The sequence below is a fragment of the Equus przewalskii genome, chromosome 5 (assembly GCF_037783145.1).
Source record: "Equus przewalskii isolate Varuska chromosome 5, EquPr2, whole genome shotgun sequence".
NCBI lineage: Eukaryota > Metazoa > Chordata > Mammalia > Perissodactyla > Equidae > Equus > Equus przewalskii.
Window position 1 is genome coordinate 75,511,683 of NC_091835.1, and position 27,322 is coordinate 75,539,004.

At 52.4% G+C, this 27,322-nt stretch overlaps 3 protein-coding genes and 2 long non-coding RNA genes across 10 annotated transcripts; 2 read left to right on the forward strand and 3 right to left on the reverse strand.

Annotated features, from left to right (window-relative positions):
• Nucleotides 1-43: 43 nt before the first annotated feature.
• Nucleotides 44-7,869, reverse strand: LOC103567725 (retinol dehydrogenase 16-like). 4 transcript variants are annotated; one of them, XM_070621759.1, is made up of 6 exons: nt 7,701-7,869; nt 5,494-5,808; nt 3,209-3,467; nt 1,795-1,958; nt 744-980; nt 149-398 (listed from the first exon to the last, which is right to left on the reverse strand). In XM_070621759.1, the coding sequence occupies exons 2-5, from the start codon at nt 5,804-5,806 to the stop codon at nt 763-765; spliced, it is 954 nt and encodes a 317-aa protein (XP_070477860.1). In that variant the 5' UTR covers nt 5,807-5,808; nt 7,701-7,869; the 3' UTR covers nt 149-398; nt 744-762. The 4 variants fall into 4 exon arrangements, with proteins under 4 accessions (XP_070477858.1, XP_070477859.1, XP_070477860.1 ...); XM_070621757.1 differs by lacking the exon at nt 1,795-1,958 and having other exon boundaries at nt 44-413; XM_008544445.2 differs by lacking the exon at nt 7,701-7,869 and having other exon boundaries at nt 153-413; nt 5,494-5,999.
• Nucleotides 3,204-9,710, forward strand: LOC139083626 (uncharacterized). Its single transcript, XR_011540499.1, has 3 exons — nt 3,204-3,482; nt 4,319-4,440; nt 8,083-9,710. It is a non-coding gene; the product is annotated as an uncharacterized lncRNA (long non-coding RNA).
• On the reverse strand, nt 9,635-15,517 carry LOC103567728 (retinol dehydrogenase 16-like). The gene is made up of 5 exons (XM_008544455.2): nt 15,068-15,517; nt 12,765-13,023; nt 11,268-11,431; nt 10,261-10,496; nt 9,635-9,922 (listed from the first exon to the last, which is right to left on the reverse strand). Exons 1-4 carry the CDS (start codon nt 15,378-15,380, stop codon nt 10,279-10,281), a joined length of 954 nt encoding a protein of 317 aa, XP_008542677.2. The 5' UTR covers nt 15,381-15,517; the 3' UTR covers nt 9,635-9,922; nt 10,261-10,278.
• LOC139083624 (retinol dehydrogenase 16-like) lies at nt 9,794-25,425 on the reverse strand. 3 transcript variants are annotated; one of them, XM_070621762.1, is made up of 5 exons: nt 25,113-25,425; nt 22,826-23,084; nt 21,412-21,575; nt 20,361-20,597; nt 9,794-9,922 (listed from the first exon to the last, which is right to left on the reverse strand). In XM_070621762.1, the coding sequence occupies exons 1-4, from the start codon at nt 25,423-25,425 to the stop codon at nt 20,380-20,382; spliced, it is 954 nt and encodes a 317-aa protein (XP_070477863.1). In that variant the 3' UTR covers nt 9,794-9,922; nt 20,361-20,379. The 3 variants fall into 3 exon arrangements, with proteins under 3 accessions (XP_070477863.1, XP_070477861.1, XP_070477862.1); XM_070621760.1 differs by lacking the exon at nt 9,794-9,922 and adding an exon at nt 19,770-20,030; XM_070621761.1 differs by lacking the exon at nt 9,794-9,922 and adding an exon at nt 19,879-20,015.
• On the forward strand, nt 22,968-25,681 carry LOC139083625 (uncharacterized). The gene is made up of 3 exons (XR_011540498.1): nt 22,968-23,099; nt 23,936-24,057; nt 25,183-25,681. It is a non-coding gene; the product is annotated as an uncharacterized lncRNA (long non-coding RNA).
• The last annotated feature ends 1,641 nt before the right edge of the window (nt 25,682-27,322 follow it).

Genomic DNA, 27,322 nt, shown 5'->3' on the forward strand with positions numbered 1-27,322 from the left:
GGGGAAGGAAGGGAGTGACCTGACTTCTCCGTCCAATGCCTCCTCAGGTCATGTCACTCATCCTTTGACCCCTGTGACATCACGTGACTCTTCTTCTCATAGACACAGACCCCACCACTCCCCACGTTCATGGTTACAACCCATAGGCCTCATTAAAATTTTCAACATTTATTTTAAGGCAAAAATAAGGAATGGAAATCCATTGACTCATACAAATCAAACAGTGACTTCTGTGTCCTCTGTCAGGAACCCTATTGAGCACACCACCTTGCAGCGAGGTCTGCTGACTTGGACCAGAGGCTGAGGGGTCAGGCTGTTGGTCGCCCTCGACACCTCCACCTCTGTCCACAGATGTCTTCAGTGGAGAGGGGTCTTCTCCTTCTCCAGGCCTTTCCATCCTGTGGGAGGGGAGACTGGCCAGGGCCAAGGTACAATTGAGGAGGAGGACAGAGGCAGAGCAGGCTCAGCTGGGGCTGAGTCCAGCTGCTCACACCCTCCCAAAAGTGTGGATTCCTCGGGGTGGCAGAAGGGCCACGAGACTCTGAGCCTTGAGACGTCACTCAAGGATCAGGGCACGGATGTGTGCCAAGAGGCCCTGTTCCTCAGCTGCAAAACTTGGTTCTTTCCTCCAATTATCCCCAGAATCCTGAGTAATGTCCAGGGAGAAGCCCTGGGAGGAGGCCTACTCTATTTCCCTCCCCCCGATGCATCCCTCCCTCACACAGTACCCAACTCCACCCTACCGTGCACCCCAGGCTTGGGCTACAGGCCCTTGGCGGGCCTTGGGAAGCTCCAGTAGCAGATGGCATCCACCAGGATGGAGGGCATGTAGCTCATGGGGAGGTAGATGAACTTGGCATCCCAGCCAGGTGAGTATCGGGTCCGGGGGTGGCAGGTGGTCAGGGCATGTTCCATGCAGTCTGTCACCAAGCACAAATTGTGACCCCACCTCGGCTCGAACATTACCGCTAACTTCACGACTGTCAAGAAGGAGACACCATCCAATTATATTCTCACTTCACTACTGCCCCACTTTCAGATCAGCTCTAGAGAAAAGTTTCTAAAAACGCTTGGGGCCCATAAAATCATGCCCCAAATGGAATCCGTGGATGGCCTGGCAGCGTGTCCCAACTCTTACCCCAAGAACACTCTCCGCACTAAGCCCATCTGATTCTACTCCTGGAAATACAGTGCTGCACTGCCAAAGGATGTTCTGGTCAAACCACAAACTGCATAAAACAGGTCCTGACCGCCTGCCACCCCTGCACCCCATACAATGGTCCCATACGATTAGGACCATACAGCCTAGGTGTATAGTAGGCCCTACCATCTGGGTTTGTGTAACTATACTCTATGATCTTCGCACAATAACAAAATGGCCTAATGATGCACTTCTCAGAACCTGTCTCCACCGTTAAGCAACTCGTGGCTGTATGTGCACTGCATAAACTGGAGGTCTTCACAAACACTGCAAACCTAGGTACCTGAAAACCAGCAGCTCTAAAGACAGTTTGCCATGGATCAAGGGGTATCTTCCCTCTGTGGCTTCAGTTTCCTCCTCAAGATAATGAGAGGTTTGGATGAAACAGTAGCCCCCAGGCCTAACAAACCTGGATCATTTCCTTTGGCTACCAGAGATGACCACACAGGACAACGGGATGGAGCTAAACGTCCCCGCTGCGTGCGTGATTCAGAGCCTGGAGCATGAGCCTGAGACCTGAGGAGGCACTAACGATGCATCCAGGCTTCCAGACAATGGTTTGCTTCTCTCCCCATGGTCCACAGCTCACTCACGGGATGCCAGGATCTTCTCCCCGTAGATCTCCTTGATCTCTGGACGGGCCCGCTCCCAGGCCTCGTGGTAGCCCTGAGAAAAATTCTCATGCCTGGTCATGTTTGTCTTGAAGTAACCAGGCTCGATAATAGCCACCTTCACCCCAAAGTAGGAGAGCTCCCTCCTGCAAGGCAGACAGGAAGAGGGGCAAGGACTTCAGAGGCCTTGGGAGACAAAACACGGCAAACAAAAAGCAAACAGAATGATGCAACCTCAACACAGGATTTGAATGGCATACACCCAAATGCTTGAGAAGTTTCAAGTGCAGTAGCAAGGGAGAGAAAAATGATGATGATGGCATATCTCTGTAGAAGGTTGGTACATTTTTCCACATATTTGACACGCATCTGCTTATTAGCTCTAAATCTTCACCCCTATTCTACTTCAAGGCACCCCTTAACTGCTCTCTCCTCCTGTGTCCTCTCACATCCAATCTATCTCCAGACTTTGCCCATCCAACTTCCTCCACTCTCCTCAATCCTCTCTCTCCCCTCGCCTGCTCTAGTCAACTGCCTGGCCATCTGTGCCCTAAGGAGCCTCTCTCTGCCTATCGTCTCAACTCCCCTTCTTTCAGAGCCATCCTCTGCCCTGAAGCCAGTCGGTTCTGTAGACGCTGATTTGACAAAGTAGCTCCCCTGATTAAATCCCTTCCATGGGGACAGCATCCCTCCTGCCAGCAAGGGCCTTGTCCTTTACCCCTGGATGGCACTGCAGCATAGGCGCTCAACCATTACTCACCCTGGGCTTGCCTGACTTCATTCCTTCATCCAGGGAGCCTTCACACCCTATTTCTCAGGTGGCCAGGTGACCGAGTTCAGTTCTTCATCCTCAGCTCAGATCCCTATCCAGTTCCCTGCCATTATACCTATGGGACCAGGGCCACCATGGCTAATTTCGTGCAAGTGTCAGATGAAATGGCCACAACATTTCTATATTACTTGTCCCTTTCTCAGTTGTCACACTGTTTAGTCAGGGACCAAATCTTGATGTCCTCAGACACGTTGATTGTGCACTCACAAAGGTACCAAGAAGTATCTGTTGAATTGACTCTAAGACTCTACCTCCACCTCAAGGGCTCCCTGAACTGAATGTCGTAGGGGTTTTAGACATGTTCTCTGCAGCCACCTTATCCCAGTTCCACTTCTGCCTCAGATACCTTCTGACTATGGGCCCTCCTCCAGGGCAGGGATAGATTAAATAAAAGTCTGCTGGCCTGGGGCCCATTACAAAACCCAGAACATAAAAAAGTACTTCCCGATGAATACCTAGCACGGAGCAAGAGAGAGGGATCCTGACAGAAGAACCCAGGAAAAGGCTTGCCTGGAAGCAGAGAAGCAGGAGGACTGAGGGAGGGCCTCTAACCCAGTCCAGTACCTGAGGGAGTCCGAGAAGGCCTCGACACCATACTTGGAGATGCAGTAGCCGCCACCAAGCAGAGACACCCGGCCCATGACGCTGGAGACGTTGACCACGCGGCCCCGCGCCTTCCTCACTAGGGGCAGCAGGCTCAGGGTCACCTCGATCACCCCCAGCAGGTTCACGTTGAGGATCTTCATGAAGTCCTGTTTGGTCAGCCACTCATTGGGTGCCACAGGCACGGCAATGCCAGCGTTATTCACCAGGCCCCACAGTCCTGGACACAGCAGGGGTGAGAGAGCAACACTGCATTGTGAGGACACAGCTGTGGTTCTAATTCACCTTCCAATCACGTGAGGACTGTATGAGAGAGGTTGCATGGGGAGTCAGTAGAACAGATAACACCATGCTTTTGGTAGGGTTTGGGGAGTGCAGACGCCATATGTTGTTGGAGGACAGAAAGCGTGCCTCTGTCCTGACTTATTCTGCCTGGCCCAATCGCTGCCTGGTGGACAATGGGCCATCACCCCACAGTTAATGAAGGCAGGGAGTGATGTTGAGGTATCTAGTGTGTCCATAGTCTGGAACACGGACAGTAATGTTTTGGGTTTTCACACATCAATGTTGTCCTGCAGGCATTATAAACGCTCACCTACATTTTCAGAGTTCCCAGACAGCGCCTTTCGTGAGTGTGCAACAAATATCTGTGGGGGAGTAGAGAGACACACAGAGAGAGAATGAGGAAGGGTGGGGAGAGAGGAAGAAAAAGGCAAAAGGTAATGGACAAAAAGAAAAAAAAGATGACTAAAATCTTGCTGGAAGTTGGTGGGGTAAAGCAGACCTGAAACCCCAGGTCGGGGGAAGGTGAGAACAGGCAGGAGGTGACCTCAGGGACTGACCTTGAAACACCTGCAGCAATAGTGAGCAAGAGTCCTGTAGGACCTGGGAGATCAATTCCAAGGGGCAGCCCATGGGGGGAGGCAAGGCTGTCTCACCCCCACCCTCCATGCACAGACTTCACCCTCTGCACCAGAAAATGCCCCCTCTCCTCCCACCCACACAGGAGGCCACCCTCACCCCTCCCCCTCAGCCCTCAATTCACCCAGCTTCATGGAAACCTCTCTGCAGGACTCAAGGACGCGATTCTGAGCACAGACACTAAAGAGCTACCCACCAACAGCCCTCGGGGCAGCAGGAGCAGGCATTCGGGGGAGTTGTGGCCACGGAGGGCACAAGATGGAGCCAGACAGGTGAGTCCCTCCCCTGCTCAGAAACAGGCTGCCCTTCCAGGACACGCATTCTCCCAGCAGACATGCTGCTTCTAAGAACCCAGTCAACATGCACGGTTACACAGAGAGATTTGGGAAAGTTCACCGGGACACGAGTCGCGAATGTGAATAAAATGGAGGAAACGATTTCATATCATACATGAGGTACTGTTCTAAAAAGTAATACTATTCAAAGGGATAGATTATTCTTAATCATTAAATATATACTTTTGAAGCAATTTTAATTATATTGTAAAAATGCTCATCTTCTTTCAATGAAAAGAATAGGATAGAAACTGTGTGCAATGTGTAACACCGTCTATGTCAAAGGTTCCCAGGACTTGTCTCTGCTGGTAGACTGCGGGTGAGTTTCATTTTGATCCTGTACTTTACTGTGTCTTCCACAATGCTCATGTTTTACACTTATACTTAGAAAAAAGAAACTAATGTTCTTTTCCTCCAGCATAACACGACAGGCACAATTGTAGTTTTAAAAATAGAGAGAGAGCATGTGAACTTGCACTGGATTCTTGACCTTCCTTAGCAAGTCCTGAAAGCTCAATGTCATCATCTGATATGTGTGTGACGGTGACTCCCTGGGGGAGGATTATGGGTCCCCAGCAAGAACATGGTACAGTGCTGAGAACAGGAGCCCGGCTCCAGCGCTGCCCCAGCCGCCCACACAAGCCTGGGGGTCAGTGCCCCATCTCCACTCGTCCTCCAGAAAGTGGGCTCTGATCTCCCCCGGGGCGCTCAGCATCAAGAAATGCAGAACTTCTGCCAAGACAGGAGGGGGCACCTCAGACAGGGAATCTGGTATCTCATCAGGGCAGCTCTCCCCAAACCTCCAGAGCTCCGAGGACGGGAGGAGGGGGCAGTGGAAAGAGAAGAGGCTCGACTGGTGAACTGCGTGAGGGAAAGAAAGGGAGTATGACCTCGAGTCCTGGAAAACACCTAGGGATCTTTCCCAGCAGCAGACAAGAAGTCTCCCTTCACAGACAGAAGAGAAACAGACCCGACAAATCTGGGTGTTACCTCTGTCCCCCACGCGCTCCTTTATCCACTGGGTGGCTGCAGCGATGCTCTCTGTCTTGGTCACATCCAGGATCACCGTCTGCACCCTGCCTGACGTCCGGTCCCTCAGCTGCTCGGCCCCCTTCTCCGTCAGACAGGCAGCCAGCACCCTCAAGCCTCGCAGGTCCAGCTGCCTGGCCAACTGGTTCCCGAAGCCTGAGTCACAGCCCGTGATGAAGACGTACTTGTCTTGGAGGTTGCTCACCACCTGCCTCTCCCGGTACCAGCGCAGGAGGTAGTACAGGCCCACGAGCACTGCCAGGTACAGCCACATGGCTTTGCAGGGGACAGACAGAGACAGGCTGTGATCAGAAGAGTCTGGTATCCTCGATCAGGAGGCTGTGCTGGCTGTGTGGCCTCCAGGCTCTCTGACATGAAGTCTCCAATTGCCCTCCTGATGACTATCTTTCTGGAACATTCTATTCTCTCCCTACCTATCTGCCCTTTGGACTGCTTTTGCAACGCTCACCACATGCCCTTGAAAATTGCAATTCCTGCCCAGAAAGAAAGCATCACTGTCCGCCCCACTGCCCCAGGCCTCTCATTCCATCTGCTCTCTGCGTCCAGGTGCCACACACTGAGCGGCACAGGCCACTCTGTTCTAGGTTCAGGGCTCAGAACTCTTTGTCCTCGTCTGCCAACACGCTGGGCTCGATCTTCCCGACCTCAGGAAGGTTCTTCGTGGGAAGACGCACTGGATTCAACACACTTACATTCAGCACCCTCTCAGGGCCTGGGTTTCCTCAGAGGGCTCGGCACACAGCACCCTCTCCTCAGAAATCTGAGTCACTGTCAGCCTCTCTAGGGTTAGAAGGAGAAGGAAAGGACTTGAAGGACTAGGTCTCCTTCTGATACAGTAATTCTCTCTGCAGAAAGGCGTTCAGGAGAGCAAAGGGGGTGTGTGAGGTCAGAGGCAAAGAAAGGGGAGAAGAGGCAGTGGGGGTGGACACGCGCAGCTGTGCGGCTTCTCCGAGATGCTGGGAGGGCTGAACGGGGGGACTGACATAAGTGGGTCTAACAGTTAGTCCTCCTTTATGCAGTGGTGAGGCCCTGTCACTAGAAGACCTCTGGGTCCCCAGTTACATTGCCCTCCCCTCCTGCCCCTCCCCTGCCTGGACACTCATCTGGAACCCAGACCACTCAGACACAGACTCCAAAGGCAGAAAAGACTGACTCGAACACGGACCAATGCACACGGTGACATAAACCTCACCCAGCAGGCAGGGATGTGAACCCCAATAATTGGACCGGTATTAGTTCCATTGGCCTCAGGGGGATGATGGAGAGGAGGAGGGAGCTGCCCCCTCAGGAGACTAAAGAAAGGACTAGAAATGGGGTTCACAACAGCTCTCCCTGGAGGGTCTTCGTGCTGAGGTCGAGGACACCATTTCATAAAAGGGGGTGGCACAGCGTGGGGAACGGAGTTGGTGAGTGGGGCCGGGACGGGAGCCAGTGTCACTGCTCTGGGCGTCTCCCTCACCGTCCACATTTGTCACAGCTCTGACTGGTAAGTAGGAAAAAGGAGAGGCCCTGGGAGGGCAAAGGAGAGGCTGCCCCTCAGAAACCAGAGGTTCAATTGGCCCCGGACCCACCCAAGCAGGCAAGAAAGACAGACAAGGGGGCAGATTCGCCTTCAGATGTAACCTTTCTATGCAGGGATCCACCTGTAGGCCTGAAGGAGCCTGTCCCTCAAGGTGGCAGGCAGCAGCAGCCTGACAGAGGCTGGTCCTGCCAAAAACAGCCTGTCCCTGCTTCCTCGGTGACTGCCACCACCCTCTGACAGGGCTTCCCGAAGCCTGGGGGAGGAAGCAGGCCCGGAAGAAGGAATGAGCCCTGGAAACTCTCAGGGGGCCAAGGCAACACGCAAATCCTAACCAGATACCAAACCCTGCGAAGGGGTAAGGTCATGGTTTCTGGGAAGGAACCATGGGAAGGAAGACTTTTTGTCAGTGACCAGAAATTCCTTCAACCATAAGTTCCCAAGAGGCCATGCAGCAGAGGCAGCCGTCAGCCCTCTTGCCTCCTGCGTCACTCTTGTGAATCCTGAAGGTGATAGGACCCTTGGCGGTAGGATCATGAAGGAGTTTGAGGCCATTCCAGATGGGAACAATCAGGAAGTTCGGGAGAGAGCAGAGAGAGAACTGGAACCTGGTCAGAGGCTCACTCACCCGGGAGTTGCAGGGGCCATAAAGAGACATCCTTCGCAGGCGCCCCCAGGATGGAGACCCACTGCCACCCATCTCTGCACTGAGATCCTCCTCAGGAGTTCTCGACGCTAAAATCTCCTCCCGCGTCCTGGGGCCGGGCAGCGGGGCCCGGACACAAGACAGCACCTGTGAGCCAGATGCGTGCTGGAACGGAGTCGTGCGCCACCTGGTGGCGCCCTGCAGAGTCTCACCTGACCGCAGTCAAATGTCAGGGCATCCTTCACCAACCCATTCCCTTCTTCAGCCAGTGAGGGTCTTCAGAAGAGGGACTGGCGTAGGTAGAGGAAAAAGGGAGCTTGGACAGGGCAGGGAATGAGACCTAACTGTGCAAACTTCTTTACAGCCGTACAGGTATTCCGCCCCCACCACCTGGAGCGCGGGTCTGAAAATGTAGACACATCCCCGCCTTCCCGTGCTGAAGATCTGAAAATTGAAGGGCACCAGAGGCGCAGGAGGGAAGTCACTGACTCTGTGCTCCTCAAAAGAGGCCCGGAGAGCAAAGGGAAGAAGAAATGAGGGCAGCTTCCTTGGGGCACCCCCATTAACTCTGATGGTATGGGTGCCAGGCCCTGCACAGCTCCGTCAGACTGGACCTGCCTCCCTCCCCAGGGAAAGAAGCCGAGAAGGAGGAGGATGGGGCTCTGTGGAGGGAAGAGGGTGAGGACTTGGACTTCTTTGCTTTGGACTTCTTTTCAAGGCCATTGTTTTTCCAGCCTGTCTAAGATGGCACCCTTGACTCCCACTCCAAGTTTGGGGCCATGGAACCAATGATGGTGCAGAACTGCTCACCACGTGGAGCCCAGTATGGAGGGCCAGGGCTTTGTAACCTCACAGTTCTCTGACACTCTGGAGAAGACTCCTGGGGGTGAGTCCAAACCTCCTGAACACATGCCCTCGAGATTATAAAGTGAATCAGCCATCCTTTACTTGATTTCAGTTTGTTGGAGTGTCTGACTGTGTGTGTATAAATAGTATTGTGAAAACCTGGAGACTTCCGATCCAGCATGATGCTCTTGCTTTGCATTGGTGTGGGGGACATGGACTGACCTTGAGTGGACTGACAGCAGAGCTTTGAAGGACTTGCAGATCCTTGAGGATCCACTCAATCATCTCTGTGTCTTCAGCAGTCCCTTGTCTGACACCAAGCACTCAACATACATTTCAGAATGTAGGGCCGTGCAATATCCTACCCCACGTGGTGTTTTTATGAAGAATGCTGACATTGTTCTACATCAGGTTCCAGAAAGGCCCAATGTCCTCAACTTTAAACTACGAGAGGGAAACGAAGACACCAGAAGGGACCTGCCAACGCCAATTTGTACTCAGCACAGAAATCTCTATCACTTTCTGCAAATGCCTTCTCTGTGGAGTCCATTCTCAGAACATCAGCAGAACAGTGGAGACGGAGAGAGGCGGGCCCTCGGGAAGCACTGGGTAATTAGGGGAATTGTGCCCAGCACACAGTAGGTTCTCAACAAAGCTTGGTAGAAAGTGAGAGACTGCGGTCCAGAAGGGAGGGGATCTGGGCGGAGGAATCTGGGGATGGCAGAGGGTGCAGAGCGAGGACTTTAAAGGAGGGCACAGATAGAGAGAGTTTGCTGGTGAAGGGAGAGGCTGGATGTCCCCAAGGAAGGGTTGGGCCCTACCAGTCACTTAGCCACCTCTCCTTTTTCGTCCATCCTGGTGTCTAATCCTGTGATCCCACATTACCTGATAAATCCTTGGAGGAAAACATCAGCCACCAGTTGTGTGGAAGGGAGGGAGCGACCTAACTTCTCTGTCCAATGCCTCCTCAGCTCATCCCACTCATCCCTTGACCTTGTGAAATCACCTCACTCTTCCTCTCACAGACCCACACCCCACCACTCCCCAAGGTCACGCTTCCAATCACTGGGCCAGGGTAAACTTTTCAAGTTTTATTTTGAGGCAAAAATAAGGAATGGAAATCCATGCTTTCAAGACAAATCAAAAGTTGATTTCTGTGTCCTCTGTCAGGAACCCTATTGAGCACACCACCTTCCAGCGAGGTCTGCTGACTTGGACCTGAGGCTGAGGGGTCAGGCTGTTGGTCTCCCTCCACACCTCCACCTCTGTCCACAGATGTCTTCAGTGGAGAGGGCTCTTCTCCTTCACCAGGCCTTTCCATCCTGTGGGAGGGGAGACTGGCCAGGGCCAAGGTACAACTGAGGAGGACAGAGGCAGAGCAGGCTCAGCTGGGGCTGAGTGCAGCTGCTCACACCCTCCCAAAAGTGTGGATTCCTCGGGTGGCAGAAGGGCCATGAGACTCCAAGCCTTGAGAGGTCACTTAAGGCTCAGGGCATGGATGTGTGCCACGACGCCCTGTTGCTCAGCCGCAAAACTTGGTTCTTTCCTCCAGATATCCCCAGAGTGCTGCGTAATGTCCCAGAAGTGAGGGGAGAGGTGAGATTGTTTTCCCTGGTGACATGAGAACCCCTCTCTCCACTCTATTTCCCTCCCCCTGATGCATCCCTCCCTCCCGCAGTACCCTACTCCACCCTACCGTGCACCCCAGGCTTGGCTACAGGCCCTTGGCGGGCTTTGGGTAGCTCCAGTAGAAGATGGCGTCCACCAGGATAGAGGGCATGTAGCTCATGGGGAGGTAGATGAGCTTGGTATCCCAGCCAGGTGAGTATCGGGTACGGGGGTGGCAGGAAGTCAGGGCATGTTCCATGCAGTCTGTGACCAAGGACACATTCTCCCAGTAGCTTGGCTTGAATATTTCAGGTGATTTAATAACTGTCAAGAACGAGACACCATCCAAATATATCCTCACTCCCCATTGTCCCACTTTCCGATCAACTTAAGAGAAAAGTTTCTAAAAGCTCATGGGCCCCCCAAAATCATGCTTCACATGGAATCCATGGATGTCATTGGAGTGTGTCCCAATTCTTACCCCAGGAACACTGTCCACACTAAGCCCCCTCTGACTCTATCCCTGCAAATACAGCGATGCACTGCAAAAAGATGTTCTGTTCAACCCACGAACCACATTACAACAGTACCGTAAGATTAGTACCGCACTGCCTATGTGCGCAGCAGGCTATATACCCTCTTTGTTTGTGTGAGTACACACTACAATACTCACACAACAACAAAATGAGCTGATGACACACTTCTCTGCAACTGTCCTGCCGTTAAGGAACTCGTGGCTGTGTGTGCACCGCATAAGCTGGAAGTCTCTACAAACATTGGAAACATAGGCACCTGGAAACCAAAAGCTCTAATGCCAGCTTTCCATGGGTCCAGGGGTGTCTTCCCTCTCTAGCTTAAGTTTCCTCCTCATTATGAGGGGTTCAGATGAGACAATAGTCTCCAAGTCTCGCAAGTCTGGATCCTTTCCTTAAGTTACCAGTTAATCACTCGAGACCACAGCTGGAAGGAAATGTTCCCACTTTGTGGGTGAGTCAGGCCTGGAGCAGGGACCCAAGACCTGAGGAGGCACTAACGATGCACCCAGGCTTCCAGACAATGGTTTGCTTCTCTCCCCATGGTCCACAGCTCACTCACGGGATGCCAGGATCTTCTCCCCGTAGATCTCCTTGATCTCTGGACGGGCCCGCTCCCAGGCCTCCTGGTAGCCCTGAGAAAAATTCTCATGCCTGGTCATGTTGGTCTTGAAGTAACCAGGCTCGATAATAGCCACCTTCACCCCAAAGTAGGAGAGCTCCCTCCTGCAAGGCAGACAGGAAGAGGGGCAAGGACTTCAGAGGCCTTGGGAGACAAAACACAGCAAACAAAAAGCAAACAGAATGATGCAACCTCAACACAGGATTGGGGCGACACATCTCAAAAGCTTAGAAAGTTTCAAAGTGCAACAGCCAGGGGGAGAAAACTTATGACAATGGCATAGTCTCTGTATAAGGTTTGTACATTTTTCCACATATTTCACAAGCATGTGGTGCAGGTTACTCATCAGCCCTAACTCCTACCTATTCTACTACAAGGCACCCGATAAGTGCTCTCTTCTCTTGTGTCCCCTCACACCCAATCCATCTCCAGACTTTCCCCATCTTACTTCTTCCACCCTCCTCAATCCTCTCTCTCCTCTCTGCTGCTCTAGTCAACTGCCTGGCCATCTGTCCCCTACGGAGCCTCTCTCTGCCTGCAGTCCCAGCTCCCCTACATTCAAAGCCATCCTCTGCCCTGCAGCCAATGGGTTCTCTAGATGCTGATTTCACAAAGTAGCTCCCCTGATGAAATCCCTTCCATGGGGTTCCACTGCCAACAGCATGAAGGTCCACAGCCTGTCCAGGGCCCATGTGCCTCCACGAGCCCACCTGTGCCCACCCGCCTAGCGCCTCTCCTGCCAGTCCAGGCCTTGTCCTTCACATCTGGAGAACTCTGCAGCATAGGCGCTCAACCATTACAAACCCTGGGCTTGGCTGACGTCATTCCCTCGTCCAGGAACACTTCCCACCCTATTTCTCAGGTTTCCAGGTTACCAAGTTCAGTTCTTCATCCTCAGCTCAGACCCCTATCCAGTACCCTCCCTTCACTCCTCTGGCATCACGGCCACCATGGCTGACTTGATTCCAAGCTCTGTGAGAGATGGCCACAACATTTCTATATCTCTCGTCCCTGTCTCAGCTGTCAGATGTTTCAGGTCAGGGATTAAATCTTGTCCTCGGACGCATTTATTGTGTACTCACAAAATCGCCACGAAGTATCTGTTGAATAAACTCAAACACTCTAGCCCCTCTGCAAGGACTCCCCGAAGCTCAGTGCCACAGGGGTTATGGACATGGCCTCTGCAGCCATACTATGGAAGTGCCAATTGTGCCGCAGACACTTTCCAATTGTGGGCCCTCATCTAGGTAGAAATAGTTTGAATAAAACTCTAAAGACTGGGATGCTCTCCCACACCCGGGACACAAAAAAAGTGCTTCCCAATGAAGGCCTTGCACAAAGCAAGAGAGAGGGATCTGGAAGAAAGAGACTGAAAAGGTGTTGCTGGAAGCACAGAAGCAGGAGGACTGAGGGAGGGCCTCTAACCCAGTCCAGTACCTGAGGGAGTCCGAGAAGGCCTCGACGCCATACTTGGAGATGCAGTAGCCCCCACCACAAATGGCCAACCGGCCCGCGGCACTGGAGACGTTGACCACACGGCCTCTCGCCTTCCTCACTAGGGGCAGCAGGCTCAGAGTCACCTCAATCAACCCCAGCAGGTTCACGTCGATGATCTTCACGAAGTCCTGTTTGGTCAGCCACTCATTGGGTGCCGAGGGCATGAAGACACCAGCGTTATTCACCAGGCCCCACAGTCCTGGGTACAATGGGGGAAAGAGAGCAACACTGCATTGTGCCCGTGAGTGTGGACACAGCTGTGGTTGCAATGCACCTTCCAGTCATTGAATGAGGACATTCAAAGAGAGGTTGCATGGGGAGGGAGGAAAACAGATAACAACACACTGCCGGTGGGTTTAGGGGAGGGCAGACCCTGTAAGCTCATGGAGGACAGAAAATATGACTTCCTCCAGATTTAGTCTTCATGGCCCAGCCACTGCTTGGTTGATAACGGGCAATCACCCCACATTTGATGAAGGCACGAGCTGATGTTGAGGAATCTCGTGCGTCCATAGTCCGGAACACTCACAGTAATGTTTTGGGTTTTCACACTTCATTGTTGTCCTGCGGGCATTATAAACGCTCACCTACATTTTCCGAATTCCTAGACAGCGTCTTTAGTGAGTGTGCAACAAATATCTATGGTGAAGGAGAGACACACAGAGAGAGAATGAGGAAAGGAGAGCAAGGAAAAAAGAGAGAAAAGAAAACAGACGAAAAGAAGAAAATATAGCTATTATCTGGGAAGAGGTAGATTGGGTAACGCAGACCTGAAACCCCAGGTCGGAGGAAGGTGAGAACAGGCAGGAGGTGACCTCAGGGATTCGCCTTGAAACACGTGCAGCAATAGGGAGCAAAGGTCCTATAGGATCTGGGGGATCCTGTAGGATCCTTCGTCTATGAGCGGGAGACTATCTCGACCCTCCCGTCACCCTCTCTGCACAGACTTCACCCTCTGCAGCAGAAGTGCCCCCTCTCCTCCCACCCACACAGGAGGCCACCCTCGCCCCTCCCCCTCGGCCCTAGTTCAGCCAGCCTCGTGGAAACCTCTCTGCAGGACTCAAAGATGTGATTCTGAGCACAGACACTGAAGAGCCACCCACCAACAGCCCTCAGGGCAGCAGGAACTGGGATTCAGGGAGCTGGGGCCGTGGGGGGCACAGGATGGACCCAGACAGTTGAGTCCCTTCCCTGCTCAGAAACAGGCTGCCCTTCCAGGACTCACATTCTCCCAGCACACATGCTGCTTCTAAGAACCCAGTCAACATGCACGGTTACGCAGAGAGATTTGGGAAAGTTCACCGAGACACGAGTCACGAATGTGAATAAAACGCAGGAAACAATTTCATATCATACATGAGGTACTGTTCTAAAAAGTAAAGCTATTCAAAGGGATAGAATATGCTCAATCATTAAATATATGCTTTTAAAGAAATTTTCATTATATTGCAAAATGCTCATCTTCCTTCAACGAACAGAATAGGGTACAAACTCTGTCCTAAGTGTAATACGGTCTATGTCAAAAGGGTCCCAGGACTCATCTCTGCTGGTAGAATGTGGGTGACTTTCGTTTTGATCCCATGCTTTTCTGCATTTTCCACAATGGTCATGTTTTACATTTATACTTAGATAAAAAAAATTAGTGTTCCTCTCTTCCCCCATAATAAGACAGGCACTAGGGTAGTTTAAAAAGAGAGAGAGAGAGAGAGAATGTGAACTTGCGCTGGATTATTAGCCTTCCTTAACAAGTCCGGAAAGCTCAGTGTGCCCACCTGAAATGGGTGACAGTGACTCCTTGGGGGAGGATTATGGGTCCCCAGCAAGAACATGGTACAGTGCTAAGAACAGGAGCCCGCCTCCAGCGCTGCCCCAGCCACCCACACAAGCCTCGGAGTTGGTGCCCCATCTCCACTCGTCCTCCAGAAAGTGGGCTCTGATCTCCCCCGGGGCGCTCAGCGTCAAGAAATGCAGAACTTCTGCCGAGACAGGAGGGGGCACCTCAGACAGGGAGTCCGGAAGGGCAAATTCTCATCAGGGCAGCTCTCCCCAAACCTCCAGAGCTCCAAGGACGGGAGGTGGGGGCAGTGGAAAGAGAAGAGGCTCAGCTGGTGAACTGCGTGAGGGAAAGAAAGGGAGTATGACCTCGAGTCCTGGAAAACACCTAGGGAATCTTCCCCAGCAGCAGACAAGAAGTCTCCCTTCACAGACAGAAGAGAAACAGACCCGACAAATCTGAGTGTTACCTCTGTCCCCTACGCGCTCCTTCACCCACTGGGTGGCTGCAGCGATGCTCTCTGTCTTGGTCACATCCAGGATCACTGTCTGCACCCTGCCTGACGTCCAGTCCCTCAGCTGCTCGGCCCCCTTCTCCGTCAGACACGCGGCCAGCACCCTCAAGCCTCGCAGGTCCAGCTGCCTGGCCAACTGGTTCCCGAAGCCTGAGTCACAGCCCGTGATGAAGACGTACTTGTCTTGGAGGTTGCTCACCACCTGCCTCTCCCGGTACCAGCGCAGGAGGTAGTACAGGCCCACGAGCACTGCCAGGTACAGCCACATGGCTTTGCAGGGGACAGACAGAGACAGGCTGTGATCAGAAGAGTCTGGTATCCTCGATCAGGAGGCTGTGCTGGCTGTGTGGCCTCCAGGCTCTCTGACATGAAGTCTCCAATTGCCCTCCTGATGACTATCTTTCTGGAACATTCTATTCTCTCCCTACCTATCTGCCCTTTGGACTACTTTTGCAAGAGCTGACCATTTGCCCTTGAAAATTCCAACTCCTGCCCAGAAAGAAAGCATCACTGTCCGCCCCACTGCCCCAGGCCTCTCATTCCATCTGCTCTCCGCGTCCAGGTGCCACACACTGAGCGGCACAGGCCACTCTGTTCTAGGTTCAGGGCTCAGAACTCTTTGTCCTCGTCTGCCAACACGCTGGGCTCGATCTTCCCGACCTCAGGAAGGTTCTTCGTGGGAAGACGCACTGGATTCAACACACTTACATTCAGCACCCTCTCAGGGCCTGGGTTTCCTCAGAGGGCTCGGCACACAGCACCCTCTCCTCAGAAATCTGAGTCACTGTCAGCCTCTCTAGGGTTAGAAGGAGAAGGAAAGGACTTGAAGGACTAGGTCTCCTTCTGATACAGTAATTCTCTCTGCAGAAAGGCGTTCAGGAGAGCAAAGGGGGTGTGTGAGGTCAGAGGCAAAGAAAGGGGAGAAGAGGCAGTGGGGGTGGACACGTGCAGCTGTGCGGCTTCTCCGAGATGCTGGGAGGGCTGAACGGGGGGACTGACATAAGTGGGTCTAACAGTTAGTCCTCCTTTATGCAGTGGTGAGGCCCTGTCACTAGAAGACCTCTGGGTCCCCAGTTACATTGCCCTCCCCTCCTGCCCCTCCCCTGCCTGGACACTCATCTGGAACCCAGACCACTCAGACACAGACTCCAAAGGCAGAAAAGACTGACTCGAACACGGACCAACGCACATGGTGACATAAACCTCACCCAGCAGGCAGGGATGTGAACCCCAATAATTGGACCCGTATTAGTTCCATTGGCCTCAGGGGATGATGGAGAGGAGGAGGGAGCTGCCCCTAAGGAGACTAAAGAAAGGACCAGATACGGGACCCACAACAGCTGTCCCTGGAGAGGCTTCATGCTGAGGTGGAGGACACCATTTCATAAAAGGGGGTGGCACAGCGTGGCGAAGGGAGTAGGTGAGTGGGGCAGGGACAGGAGCCAGTGTCACTGCTCTGGGCGTCTCCCTCACCGTCCACATTTGTCACAGCTCTGACTGGTAAGTAGGAAAGAGGAGAGGCCCTGGGAGGACGAAGGAAAGGCTGCCCCTCAGAAACCAGAGGCTCAGATGAAACCAGACCCACCCAAGCAGGCAAGAAAGACAGACAAGGCCTCAGATTCGCTTTCAGTCGTAACCTTTCTATGCAGGGAGCTGACTGCAGTCCTGAAGGAGCCTGTCCCTCAAGGTGGGAGGCAGCAGCAGCCTGACAGAGGCTGGTCCTGCCAAAACCAGTCTGTCCCTGCTTCCTGGGTGACTGCACCCTCCGACAAGGGCTTCCCGAAGGCTGGGGGAGGAAGCAGGCCAGGAGCAAGGAAAGGGCCCAGGAAATTCTTAGAGGGCCACGGCGACGCGCAAATCCTATCGGGACACCAAACCCTCCTAAGGGATAAGGTCATGGTTTCTGGGAAGGAACTTGGGACATTTTTGTCAGTGAGCACGAATTCCTTCCACCGTAAGTTGCCGGGAGGGCTCGCAGCAGAAACATCTGTCAGCCCTCACGCTTGCTGCGTCGCTCTTGTGAATCCTGAGACGGATAGCAAGCCTGGTGTTAGGGTCATGAAGGAGTTTGAGGCCATTCCAGATGGGAACGATCTGAAAGTCTGGGAGAGAGCAGAGAGAGAACAGGAAGCTGGGGTGATGCTCCCTCACCTGGGAGTTGCAGGGGCCAGAACCAATAATCCTTCAGAGGGGCCCGGGTGACGGGACCCTACACCAGTCTCTGCACTGAGATCCCGCACTGCATATCCAGAGGCTCAAATCCTCTCCCACACCCTGGGTAGCAGCAGCTGGGCCAGGACCCAGGACAGCACCTGTGAGCCCCGTGAGTTATGGAGTTGAAGTGGGTGCCCCCTGGTGGTGCCCTGCAGAGTCTCAGCGGGGGCCACTCTCGAGAGTCAGGGCATCCTCCACCCACCCATTGCCCCTTCTCCACCTAAAAACAAGAACGAAGGAGTCAAAATCTTTCTTAGAGCAAAACCTTTGAGATAAGCTTTGCTGACTGCAGCTGTGCACACCCAGCACCATCGCCTCTTGTTTAAAACTAACCACCTCTTTCCGTCCCTCCTTAGCATATGAGTGTGCAGTCTTCCCCAGGAAATCAAGGTCCAGAGGTCAAGATTCAGCCTGAGAAGACCAAATGCAGGCTGAAGATGAAAACTAACTGGAAAGTCCATACAGTCAAGGGAAAAGAAACTCAGTCTTCAGGGCCAAAGGCAGGCTGGTGGGAAGGTGCCAACCAGCAAGGCCACAGGTTTCCCCTCCCTCACCTAGAACCCAGATTAAAACCCCTCTCTTTTTCCCTTCAGGGAGGTAAACCTGGGTTTTTACTCTCATCTCCTCGTCTGGCTACCTCTCAATACTAAACCTCTTTCATTGCCATAAGCCTGCCGTTCCACTTATTGGTCTTCATGTGGCTGATAAATGAACCTGAGTTTGTGCTCAGCAACACACCCAGTATGGGTCTTCAGAAAGGGAGGAAGATAGGTGACAAAGAGGAGAGCATGGAAAGGGCAGGAATTGAGGGTCAATTGTGCAAGCTTGTTTCCAGTCCTACACGTACGCAGCCCCCACTACCTGGAGTAGGGGTCAAAAATGTAAAGACATACCTAGCCTTCAGTTGCTGGGGATCTGGCACTTGGTGGGGACCAGAGCCGCAGGTGAGGAGTCACTGACCCTGTGCTCCTCAGAAAAGGCCAGGAGAGCAAAGGGAAGAAGGAGTCAGAGAAGCTCCATTGGGGCACAACCGTGGACTCTCATGGCATGGCTGCCAGGCCCTGCACAGCTCCATCAGACTCGACCTTCCTCCCTCCCCAGGGAAAGAAGCCGAGAAGGAGGAGGATGGGGCTCTGTGGAAGGAAGAGGGTGAAGACTTGGACGCATTTGCATTGGGCTTCTGTTTCAAGGCCATTGTTGTTCCACTGTGTCTAAGTTGGCACCCTTGAGTCAGACTCCACATTTGGGGCCTGGGCCCCACCTGAGTGCAGCCCTGCCCCCGACATAGAGCCCAGCGTGGAGGGCCACGGGTTTGTAACCTGAAAGTTCTCTGAAACTCCAGAGATGGCTCCGGGGAGTGAGTCCAAAACTCCTGAACACATGCCCTCAAGACTCTAAAGTGATCAGCCATCCTTTACTCAATTTCAGTTTGTGTGGTGTGTCTGGTTGTATGTGTATAAACAGAATTATGAAAATCTGGAGACTTCAGATCCAGCATGATGCTCTTGCTTTGCATTGGTGTGGGGGACCCGGACTGACCTTGAGTGGACTGACAGCAGAGCTTTGAAGGACTTGCAGATCCTTGAGGCCCTACTCCATCTTCTCTGTGTCTTCAGCAGTCCCTTGTCTGACACCAAGCACTAAACATGTATTTCAGAATAAAAGGCTCTGCTACCTCTAACCCCGCTTTGTGTTTTCATGAAGAATGCAGACATTGTTCTACACTAGGTTCCCTAAAGGCTCCCTGTCCTCGACTTTCAAATACCAGAGGGAAACTAAGACACCTGGCAAGGTACCTGCCAACTCCAATTGGTACTCAGCACAGGAATCTCTATCACTTTCTGCAAATGCCTTCTCTGTGGAGTCCCTTCTCAGAACATCATCAGAACAGTGGAGACGGAGAGAGGCGGGCCCTCAGGAAGCACTTGGCAATTCAGGGAATTGTGCCCAGCACACAGTAGGGACTCAACAAAGCTTGGTAGAAAGTGAAAGACTGGGGTCCAGAAGGGACTCATCCTCTCCTCCACTGGAGAGTGTGGGGAGGGGATGCAGGCTGGGAAACCTAAGGATGGCAGAGGAGGAAAGGGGGCGATGTTAAGGTCAGATAGGGACAGATAGGCAGAGAGGGAGAGAGGTTGCTGCTGAGGAGAGAGGCTTGATGTCCCCAGGGAAGAGTCTGGGCCCTGCCAGTCACTTAGCCACCTCTCCTTCTTTGTCCATCCTTGTGTCTAACCCTGTGATCCCACATTACCTGATAAATACAGGAAAGGAAGCATTAGCCCCTCCCTTCTGGGGAAGGAAGGGAGTGACCTGACTTCTCCGTCCAATGCCTCCTCAGGTCATGTCACTCATCCTTTGACCCCTGTGACATCACGTGACTCTTCTTCTCATAGACACAGACCCCACCACTCCCCACGTTCATGGTTACAACCCATAGGCCTCATTAAAATTTTCAACATTTATTTTAAGGCAAAAATAAGGAATGGAAATCCATTGACTCATACAAATCAAACAGTGACTTCTGTGTCCTCTGTCAGGAACCCTATTGAGCACACCACCTTGCAGCGAGGTCTGCTGACTTGGACCTGAGGCTGAGGGGTCAGGCTGTTGGTCGCCCTCCACACCTCCACCTCTGTCCACAGATGTCTTCAGTGGAGAGGGGCCTTCTCCTTCTCCAGGCCTTTCCATCCTGTGGGAGGGGAGACTGGCCAGGGCCAAGGTACAATTGAGGAGGAGGACAGAGGCAGAGCAGGCTCAGCTGGGGCTGAGTCCAGCTGCTCACACCCTCCCAAAAGTGTGGATTCCTCGGGGTGGCAGAAGGGCCACGAGACTCTGAGCCTTGAGACGTCACTCAAGGATCAGGGCACGGATGTGTGCCAAGAGGCCCTGTTCCTCAGCTGCAAAACTTGGTTCTTTCCTCCAATTATCCCCAGAATCCTGAGTAATGTCCAGGGAGAAGCCCTGGGAGGAGGCCTACTCTATTTCCCTCCCCCCGATGCATCCCTCCCTCACACAGTACCCAACTCCACCCTACCGTGCACCCCAGGCTTGGGCTACAGGCCCTTGGCGGGCCTTGGGAAGCTCCAGTAGCAGATGGCATCCACCAGGATGGAGGGCATGTAGCTCATGGGGAGGTAGATGAACTTGGCATCCCAGCCAGGTGAGTATCGGGTCCGGGGGTGGCAGGTGGTCAGGGCATGTTCCATGCAGTCTGTCACCAAGCACAAATTCTGACACCACCTCGGCTCGAACATTACCGCTAACTTCATGACTGTCAAGAAGGAGACACCATCCAATTATATTCTCACTTCACTACTGCCCCACTTTCAGATCAGCTCTAGAGAAAAGTTTCTAAAAACGCTTGGGGCCCATAAAATCATGCCCCAAATGGAATCCGTGGATGGCCTGGCAGCGTGTCCCAACTCTTACCCCAAGAACACTCTCCGCACTAAGCCCATCTGATTCTACTCCTGGAAATACAGTGCTGCACTGCCAAAGGATGTTCTGGTCAAACCACAAACTGCATAAAACAGGTCCTGACCGCCTGCCACCCCTGCACCCCATACAATGGTCCCATACGATTAGGACCATACAGCCTAGGTGTATAGTAGGCCCTACCATCTGGGTTTGTGTAACTATACTCTATGATCTTCGCACAATAACAAAATGGCCTAATGATGCACTTCTCAGAACCTGTCTCCACCGTTAAGCAACTCGTGGCTGTATGTGCACTGCATAAACTGGAGGTCTTCACAAACACTGCAAACCTAGGTACCTGAAAACCAGCAGCTCTAAAGACAGTTTGCCATGGATCAAGGGGTATCTTCCCTCTGTGGCTTCAGTTTCCTCCTCAAGATAATGAGAGGTTTGGATGAAACAGTAGCCCCCAGGCCTAACAAACCTGGATCATTTCCTTTGGCTACCAGAGATGACCACACAGGACAACGGGATGGAGCTAAACGTCCCCGCTGCGTGCGTGATTCAGAGCCTGGAGCATGAGCCTGAGACCTGAGGAGGCACTAACGATGCATCCAGGCTTCCAGACAATGGTTTGCTTCTCTCCCCATGGTCCACAGCTCACTCACAGGATGCCAGGCTCTTCTCCCCGTAGATCTCCTTGATCTCTGGATGGGCCCGCTCCCAGGCCTCCTGGTAGCCCTGAGAAGTACTCTCATTCCCGGTCATGTTGGTCTTGAAGTAACCAGGCTCGATAATAGCCACCTTCACCCCAAAGTAGGAGAGCTCCCTCCTGCAAGGCAGACAGGAAGAGGGGCAAGGACTTCAGAGGCCTTGGGAGACAAAACACGGCAAACAAAAAGCAAACAGAATGATGCAACCTCAACACAGGATTTGAATGGCATACACCCAAATGCTTGAGAAGTTTCAAGTGCAGTAGCAAGGGAGAGAAAAATGATGATGATGGCATATCTCTGTAGAAGGTTGGTACATTTTTCCACATATTTGACACGCATCTGCTTATTAGCTCTAAATCTTCACCCCTATTCTACTTCAAGGCACCCCTTAACTGCTCTCTCCTCCTGTGTCCTCTCACATCCAATCTATCTCCAGACTTTGCCCATCCAACTTCCTCCACTCTCCTCAATCCTCTCTCTCCCCTCGCCTGCTCTAGTCAACTGCCTGGCCATCTGTGCCCTAAGGAGCCTCTCTCTGCCTATCGTCTCAACTCCCCTTCTTTCAGAGCCATCCTCTGCCCTGAAGCCAGTCGGTTCTGTAGACGCTGATTTGACAAAGTAGCTCCCCTGATTAAATCCCTTCCATGGGGACAGCATCCCTCCTGCCAGCAAGGGCCTTGTCCTTTACCCCTGGATGGCACTGCAGCATAGGCGCTCAACCATTACTCACCCTGGGCTTGCCTGACTTCATTCCTTCATCCAGGGAGCCTTCACACCCTATTTCTCAGGTGGCCAGGTGACCGAGTTCAGTTCTTCATCCTCAGCTCAGATCCCTATCCAGTTCCCTGCCATTATACCTATGGGACCAGGGCCACCATGGCTAATTTCGTGCAAGTGTCAGATGAAATGGCCACAACATTTCTATATTACTTGTCCCTTTCTCAGTTGTCACACTGTTTAGTCAGGGACCAAATCTTGATGTCCTCAGACACGTTGATTGTGCACTCACAAAGGTACCAAGAAGTATCTGTTGAATTGACTCTAAGACTCTACCTCCACCTCAAGGGCTCCCTGAACTGAATGTCGTAGGGGTTTTAGACATGTTCTCTGCAGCCACCTTATCCCAGTTCCACTTCTGCCTCAGATACCTTCTGACTATGGGCCCTCCTCCAGGGCAGGGATAGATTAAATAAAAGTCTGCTGGCCTGGGGCCCATTACAAAACCCAGAACATAAAAAAGTACTTCCCGATGAATACCTAGCACGGAGCAAGAGAGAGGGATCCTGACAGAAGAACCCAGGAAAAGGCTTGCCTGGAAGCACAGAAGCAGGAGGACTGAGGGAGGGCCTCTAACCCAGTCCAGTACCTGAGGGAGTCCGAGAAGGCCTCGACACCATACTTGGAGATGCAGTAGCCGCCACCAAGCAGAGACACCCGGCCCATGACGCTGGAGACGTTGACCACGCGGCCCCGCGCCTTCCTCACTAGGGGCAGCAGGCTCAGGGTCACCTCGATCACCCCCAGCAGGTTCACGTTGAGGATCTTCATGAAGTCCTGTTTGGTCAGCCACTCATTGGGTGCCACAGGCACGGCAATGCCAGCGTTATTCACCAGGCCCCACAGTCCTGGACACAGCAGGGGTGAGAGAGCAACACTGCATTGTGAGGACACAGCTGTGGTTCTAATTCACCTTCCAATCACGTGAGGACTGTATGAGAGAGGTTGCATGGGGAGTGAGTAGAACAGATAACACCATGCTTTTGGTAGGGTTTGGGGAGTGCAGACGCCATATGTTGTTGGAGGACAGAAAGCGTGCCTCTGTCCTGACTTATTCTGCCTGGCCCAATCACTGCCTGGTGGACAATGGGCCATCACCCCACAGTTAATGAAGGCAGGGAGTGATGTTGAGGTATCTAGTGTGTCCATAGTCTGGAACACGGACAGTAATGTTTTGGGTTTTCACACATCAATGTTGTCCTGCAGGCATTATAAACGCTCACCTACATTTTCAGAGTTCCCAGACAGCGCCTTTCGTGAGTGTGCAACAAATATCTGTGGGGGAGTAGAGAGACACACAGAGAGAGAATGAGGAAGGGTGGGGAGAGAGGAAGAAAAAGGCAAAAGGTAATGGACAAAAAGAAAAAAAAGATGACTAAAATCTTGCTGGAAGTTGGTGGGGTAAAGCAGACCTGAAACCCCAGGTCGGGGGAAGGTGAGAACAGGCAGGAGGTGACCTCAGGGACTGACCTTGAAACACCTGCAGCAATAGTGAGCAAGAGTCCTGTAGGACCTGGGAGATCAATTCCAAGGGGCAGCCCATGGGGGGAGGCAAGGCTGTCTCACCCCCACCCTCCATGCACAGACTTCACCCTCTGCACCAGAAAATGCCCCCTCTCCTCCCACCCACACAGGAGGCCACCCTCACCCCTCCCCCTCAGCCCTCAATTCACCCAGCTTCATGGAAACCTCTCTGCAGGACTCAAGGACGCGATTCTGAGCACAGACACTAAAGAGCTACCCACCAACAGCCCTCGGGGCAGCAGGAGCAGGCATTCGGGGGAGTTGTGGCCACGGAGGGCACAAGATGGAGCCAGACAGGTGAGTCCCTCCCCTGCTCAGAAACAGGCTGCCCTTCCAGGACACGCATTCTCCCAGCAGACATGCTGCTTCTAAGAACCCAGTCAACATGCACGGTTACACAGAGAGATTTGGGAAAGTTCACCGGGACACGAGTCGCGAATGTGAATAAAATGGAGGAAACGATTTCATATCATACATGAGGTACTGTTCTAAAAAGTAATACTATTCAAAGGGATAGATTATTCTTAATCATTAAATATATACTTTTGAAGCAATTTTAATTATATTGTAAAAATGCTCATCTTCTTTCAATGAAAAGAATAGGATAGAAACTGTGTGCAATGTGTAACACCGTCTATGTCAAAGGTTCCCAGGACTTGTCTCTGCTGGTAGACTGCGGGTGAGTTTCATTTTGATCCTGTACTTTACTGTGTCTTCCACAATGCTCATGTTTTACACTTATACTTAGAAAAAAGAAACTAATGTTCTTTTCCTCCAGCATAACACGACAGGCACAATTGTAGTTTTAAAAATAGAGAGAGAGCATGTGAACTTGCACTGGATTCTTGACCTTCCTTAGCAAGTCCTGAAAGCTCAATGTCATCATCTGATATGTGTGTGACGGTGACTCCCTGGGGGAGGATTATGGGTCCCCAGCAAGAACATGGTACAGTGCTGAGAACAGGAGCCCGGCTCCAGCGCTGCCCCAGCCGCCCACACAAGCCTGGGGGTCAGTGCCCCATCTCCACTCGTCCTCCAGAAAGTGGGCTCTGATCTCCCCCGGGGCGCTCAGCATCAAGAAATGCAGAACTTCTGCCGAGACAGGAGGGGGCACCTCAGACAGGGAATCTGGCAATTCTCATCAGGGCAGCTCTCCCCAAACCTCCAGAGCTCCGAGGACGGGAGGAGGGGGCAGTGGAAAGAGAAGAGGCTCGACTGGTGAACTGCGTGAGGGAAAGAAAGGGAGTATGACCTCGAGTCCTGGAAAACACCTAGGGATCTTTCCCGGCAGCAGACAAGAAGTCTCCCTTCACAGACAGAAGAGAAACAGACCCGACAAATCTGGGTGTTACCTCTGTCCCCCACGCGCTCCTTTATCCACTGGGTGGCTGCAGCGATGCTCTCTGTCTTGGTCACATCCAGGATCACCGTCTGCACCCTGTCTGACGTCCGGTCCCTCAGCTGCTCGGCCCCCTTCTCCGTCAGACAGGCAGCCAGCACCCTCAAGCCTCGCAGGTCCAGCTGCCTGGCCAACTGGTTCCCGAAGCCTGAGTCACAGCCCGTGATGAAGACGTACTTGTCTTGGAGGTTGCTCACCACCTGCCTCTCCCGGTACCAGCGCAGGAGGTAGTACAGGCCCACGAGCACTGCCAGGTACAGCCACATGGCTTTGCAGGGGACAGACAGAGACAGGCTGTGATCAGAAGAGTCTGGTATCCTCGATCAGGAGGCTGTGCTGGCTGTGTGGCCTCCAGGCTCTCTGACATGAAGTCTCCAATTGCCCTCCTGATGACTATCTTTCTGGAACATTCTATTCTCTCCCTACCTATCTGCCCTTTGGACTACTTTTGCAAGACGCTCACCATTTGCCCTTGAAAATTCCAACTCCTGCCCAGAAAGAAAGCATCACTGTCCGCCCCACTGCCCCAGGCCTCTCATTCCATCTGCTCTCCGCGTCCAGGTGCCACACACTGAGCGGCACAGGCCACTCTGTTCTAGGTTCAGGGCTCAGAACTCTTTGTCCTCGTCTGCCAACACGCTGGGCTCGATCTTCCCGACCTCAGGAAGGTTCTTCGTGGGAAGACGCTCTGGATTCAACACACTTACATTCAGCACCCTCTCAGGGCCTGGGTTTCCTCAGAGGGCTCGGCACACAGCACCCTCTCCTCAGAAATCTGAGTCACTGTCAGCCTCTCTAGGGTTAGAAGGAGAAGGAAAGGACTTGAAGGACTAGGTCTCCTCCTGATACAGTAATTCTCTCTGCAGAAAGGCGTTCAGGAGAGCAAAGGGGGTGTGTGAGGTCAGAGGCAAAGAAAGGGGAGAAGAGGCAGTGGGGGTGGACACGCGCAGCTGTGCGGCTTCGCCGAGATGCTGGGAGGGCTGAACGGAGGTACTGACCTAAAGCCGGTCCCGCAGTCCTTATTCTTGTGTATCCACAGGCCCCCTAGGACCAATCTAAACTGACCCCATCTTAGCAATAGAGTAATTGAGAGTTTTTTTTCAGGAAACTTGCAAAGTCCCATGGCCAAAGCACTCTCAGAAGAGAATATCTTGGCCTGAAATGACACTGGAACCAAAGATTCTCCCCCTGATGGAACCACAGGCCCGGGACATGACCAGAACTTGAAAGTCAGACTCTCATCAGAGGTGATGATTGGCTGTGTTATTTGTTAACACTGGCTGCTTGGTAACTGAGTTTCTCGGTGACTGTAAAAAACTCCCTTTTTGGATTAACCTTGCAAGGGTCTTCTGACTCTGAAGAAAAGAGGCACTATTCCGTCTAGTCCTTCAGGACATTCCCAGGTGACTGGGGATTTCACAGAGGTATTGGGGTATCTGTTCGTGACGTGCAGCTGCCTCATAGGGACCCCCTTCTGAAGAACATATCTCATTGGGCCCCCATTGTTTGTGGCAAGGCAGATGGTGGTGGCTACCCACACAGGGCTTACTCATCTCTGAACTTTGTGGCTGCCAGAACACATAAGGGAAAAAGACGACCCTTTGGTTATTCTTGAGTGAGCTGTTTCTGCAAGTACACTATCAGACACTACACACTATCCCCTAGTAAGACCTTGTTTGCTGCAGCCGTCTTGGAAAAAGCCCCTTAAAATGGAAACAACTGTAAATGGCTGGCAAGATAACCCAGGATAATTTAAAATTACAGTGTCTATTCTGGCCTCTCTTGAGCCTCCAAACTGAGAAGCAAGGAAAATATTTAATCTTTAAAAAGTCTAATGCATCACCTTCTGGCACAATTGCTCAAAACTTAAATGTTCTGGAAGCTGTAAATATTTACAAAGAACTGCAAGATCTTACTAAGATTGTTTCATGTCCTGAGAGCGTCACTTGAAAATCATGAGGGTCTCAAAATGTGGTTGGACAAAAATGTGGTTAGACAAAAATGTGGTTGCACCCCGTTTTGGGGTCAGAAATGGTTGGACAGAAATGCAGGTTGCACTCTTTTTTGCAGCTAAGTGTCCTACCAAGCTGCTGCCAGCCTCAGGGGAATTGCATTGGCTGTTAGAAGAAGTATTCTGATTAGATAAGATCATTTAAAAGTGCA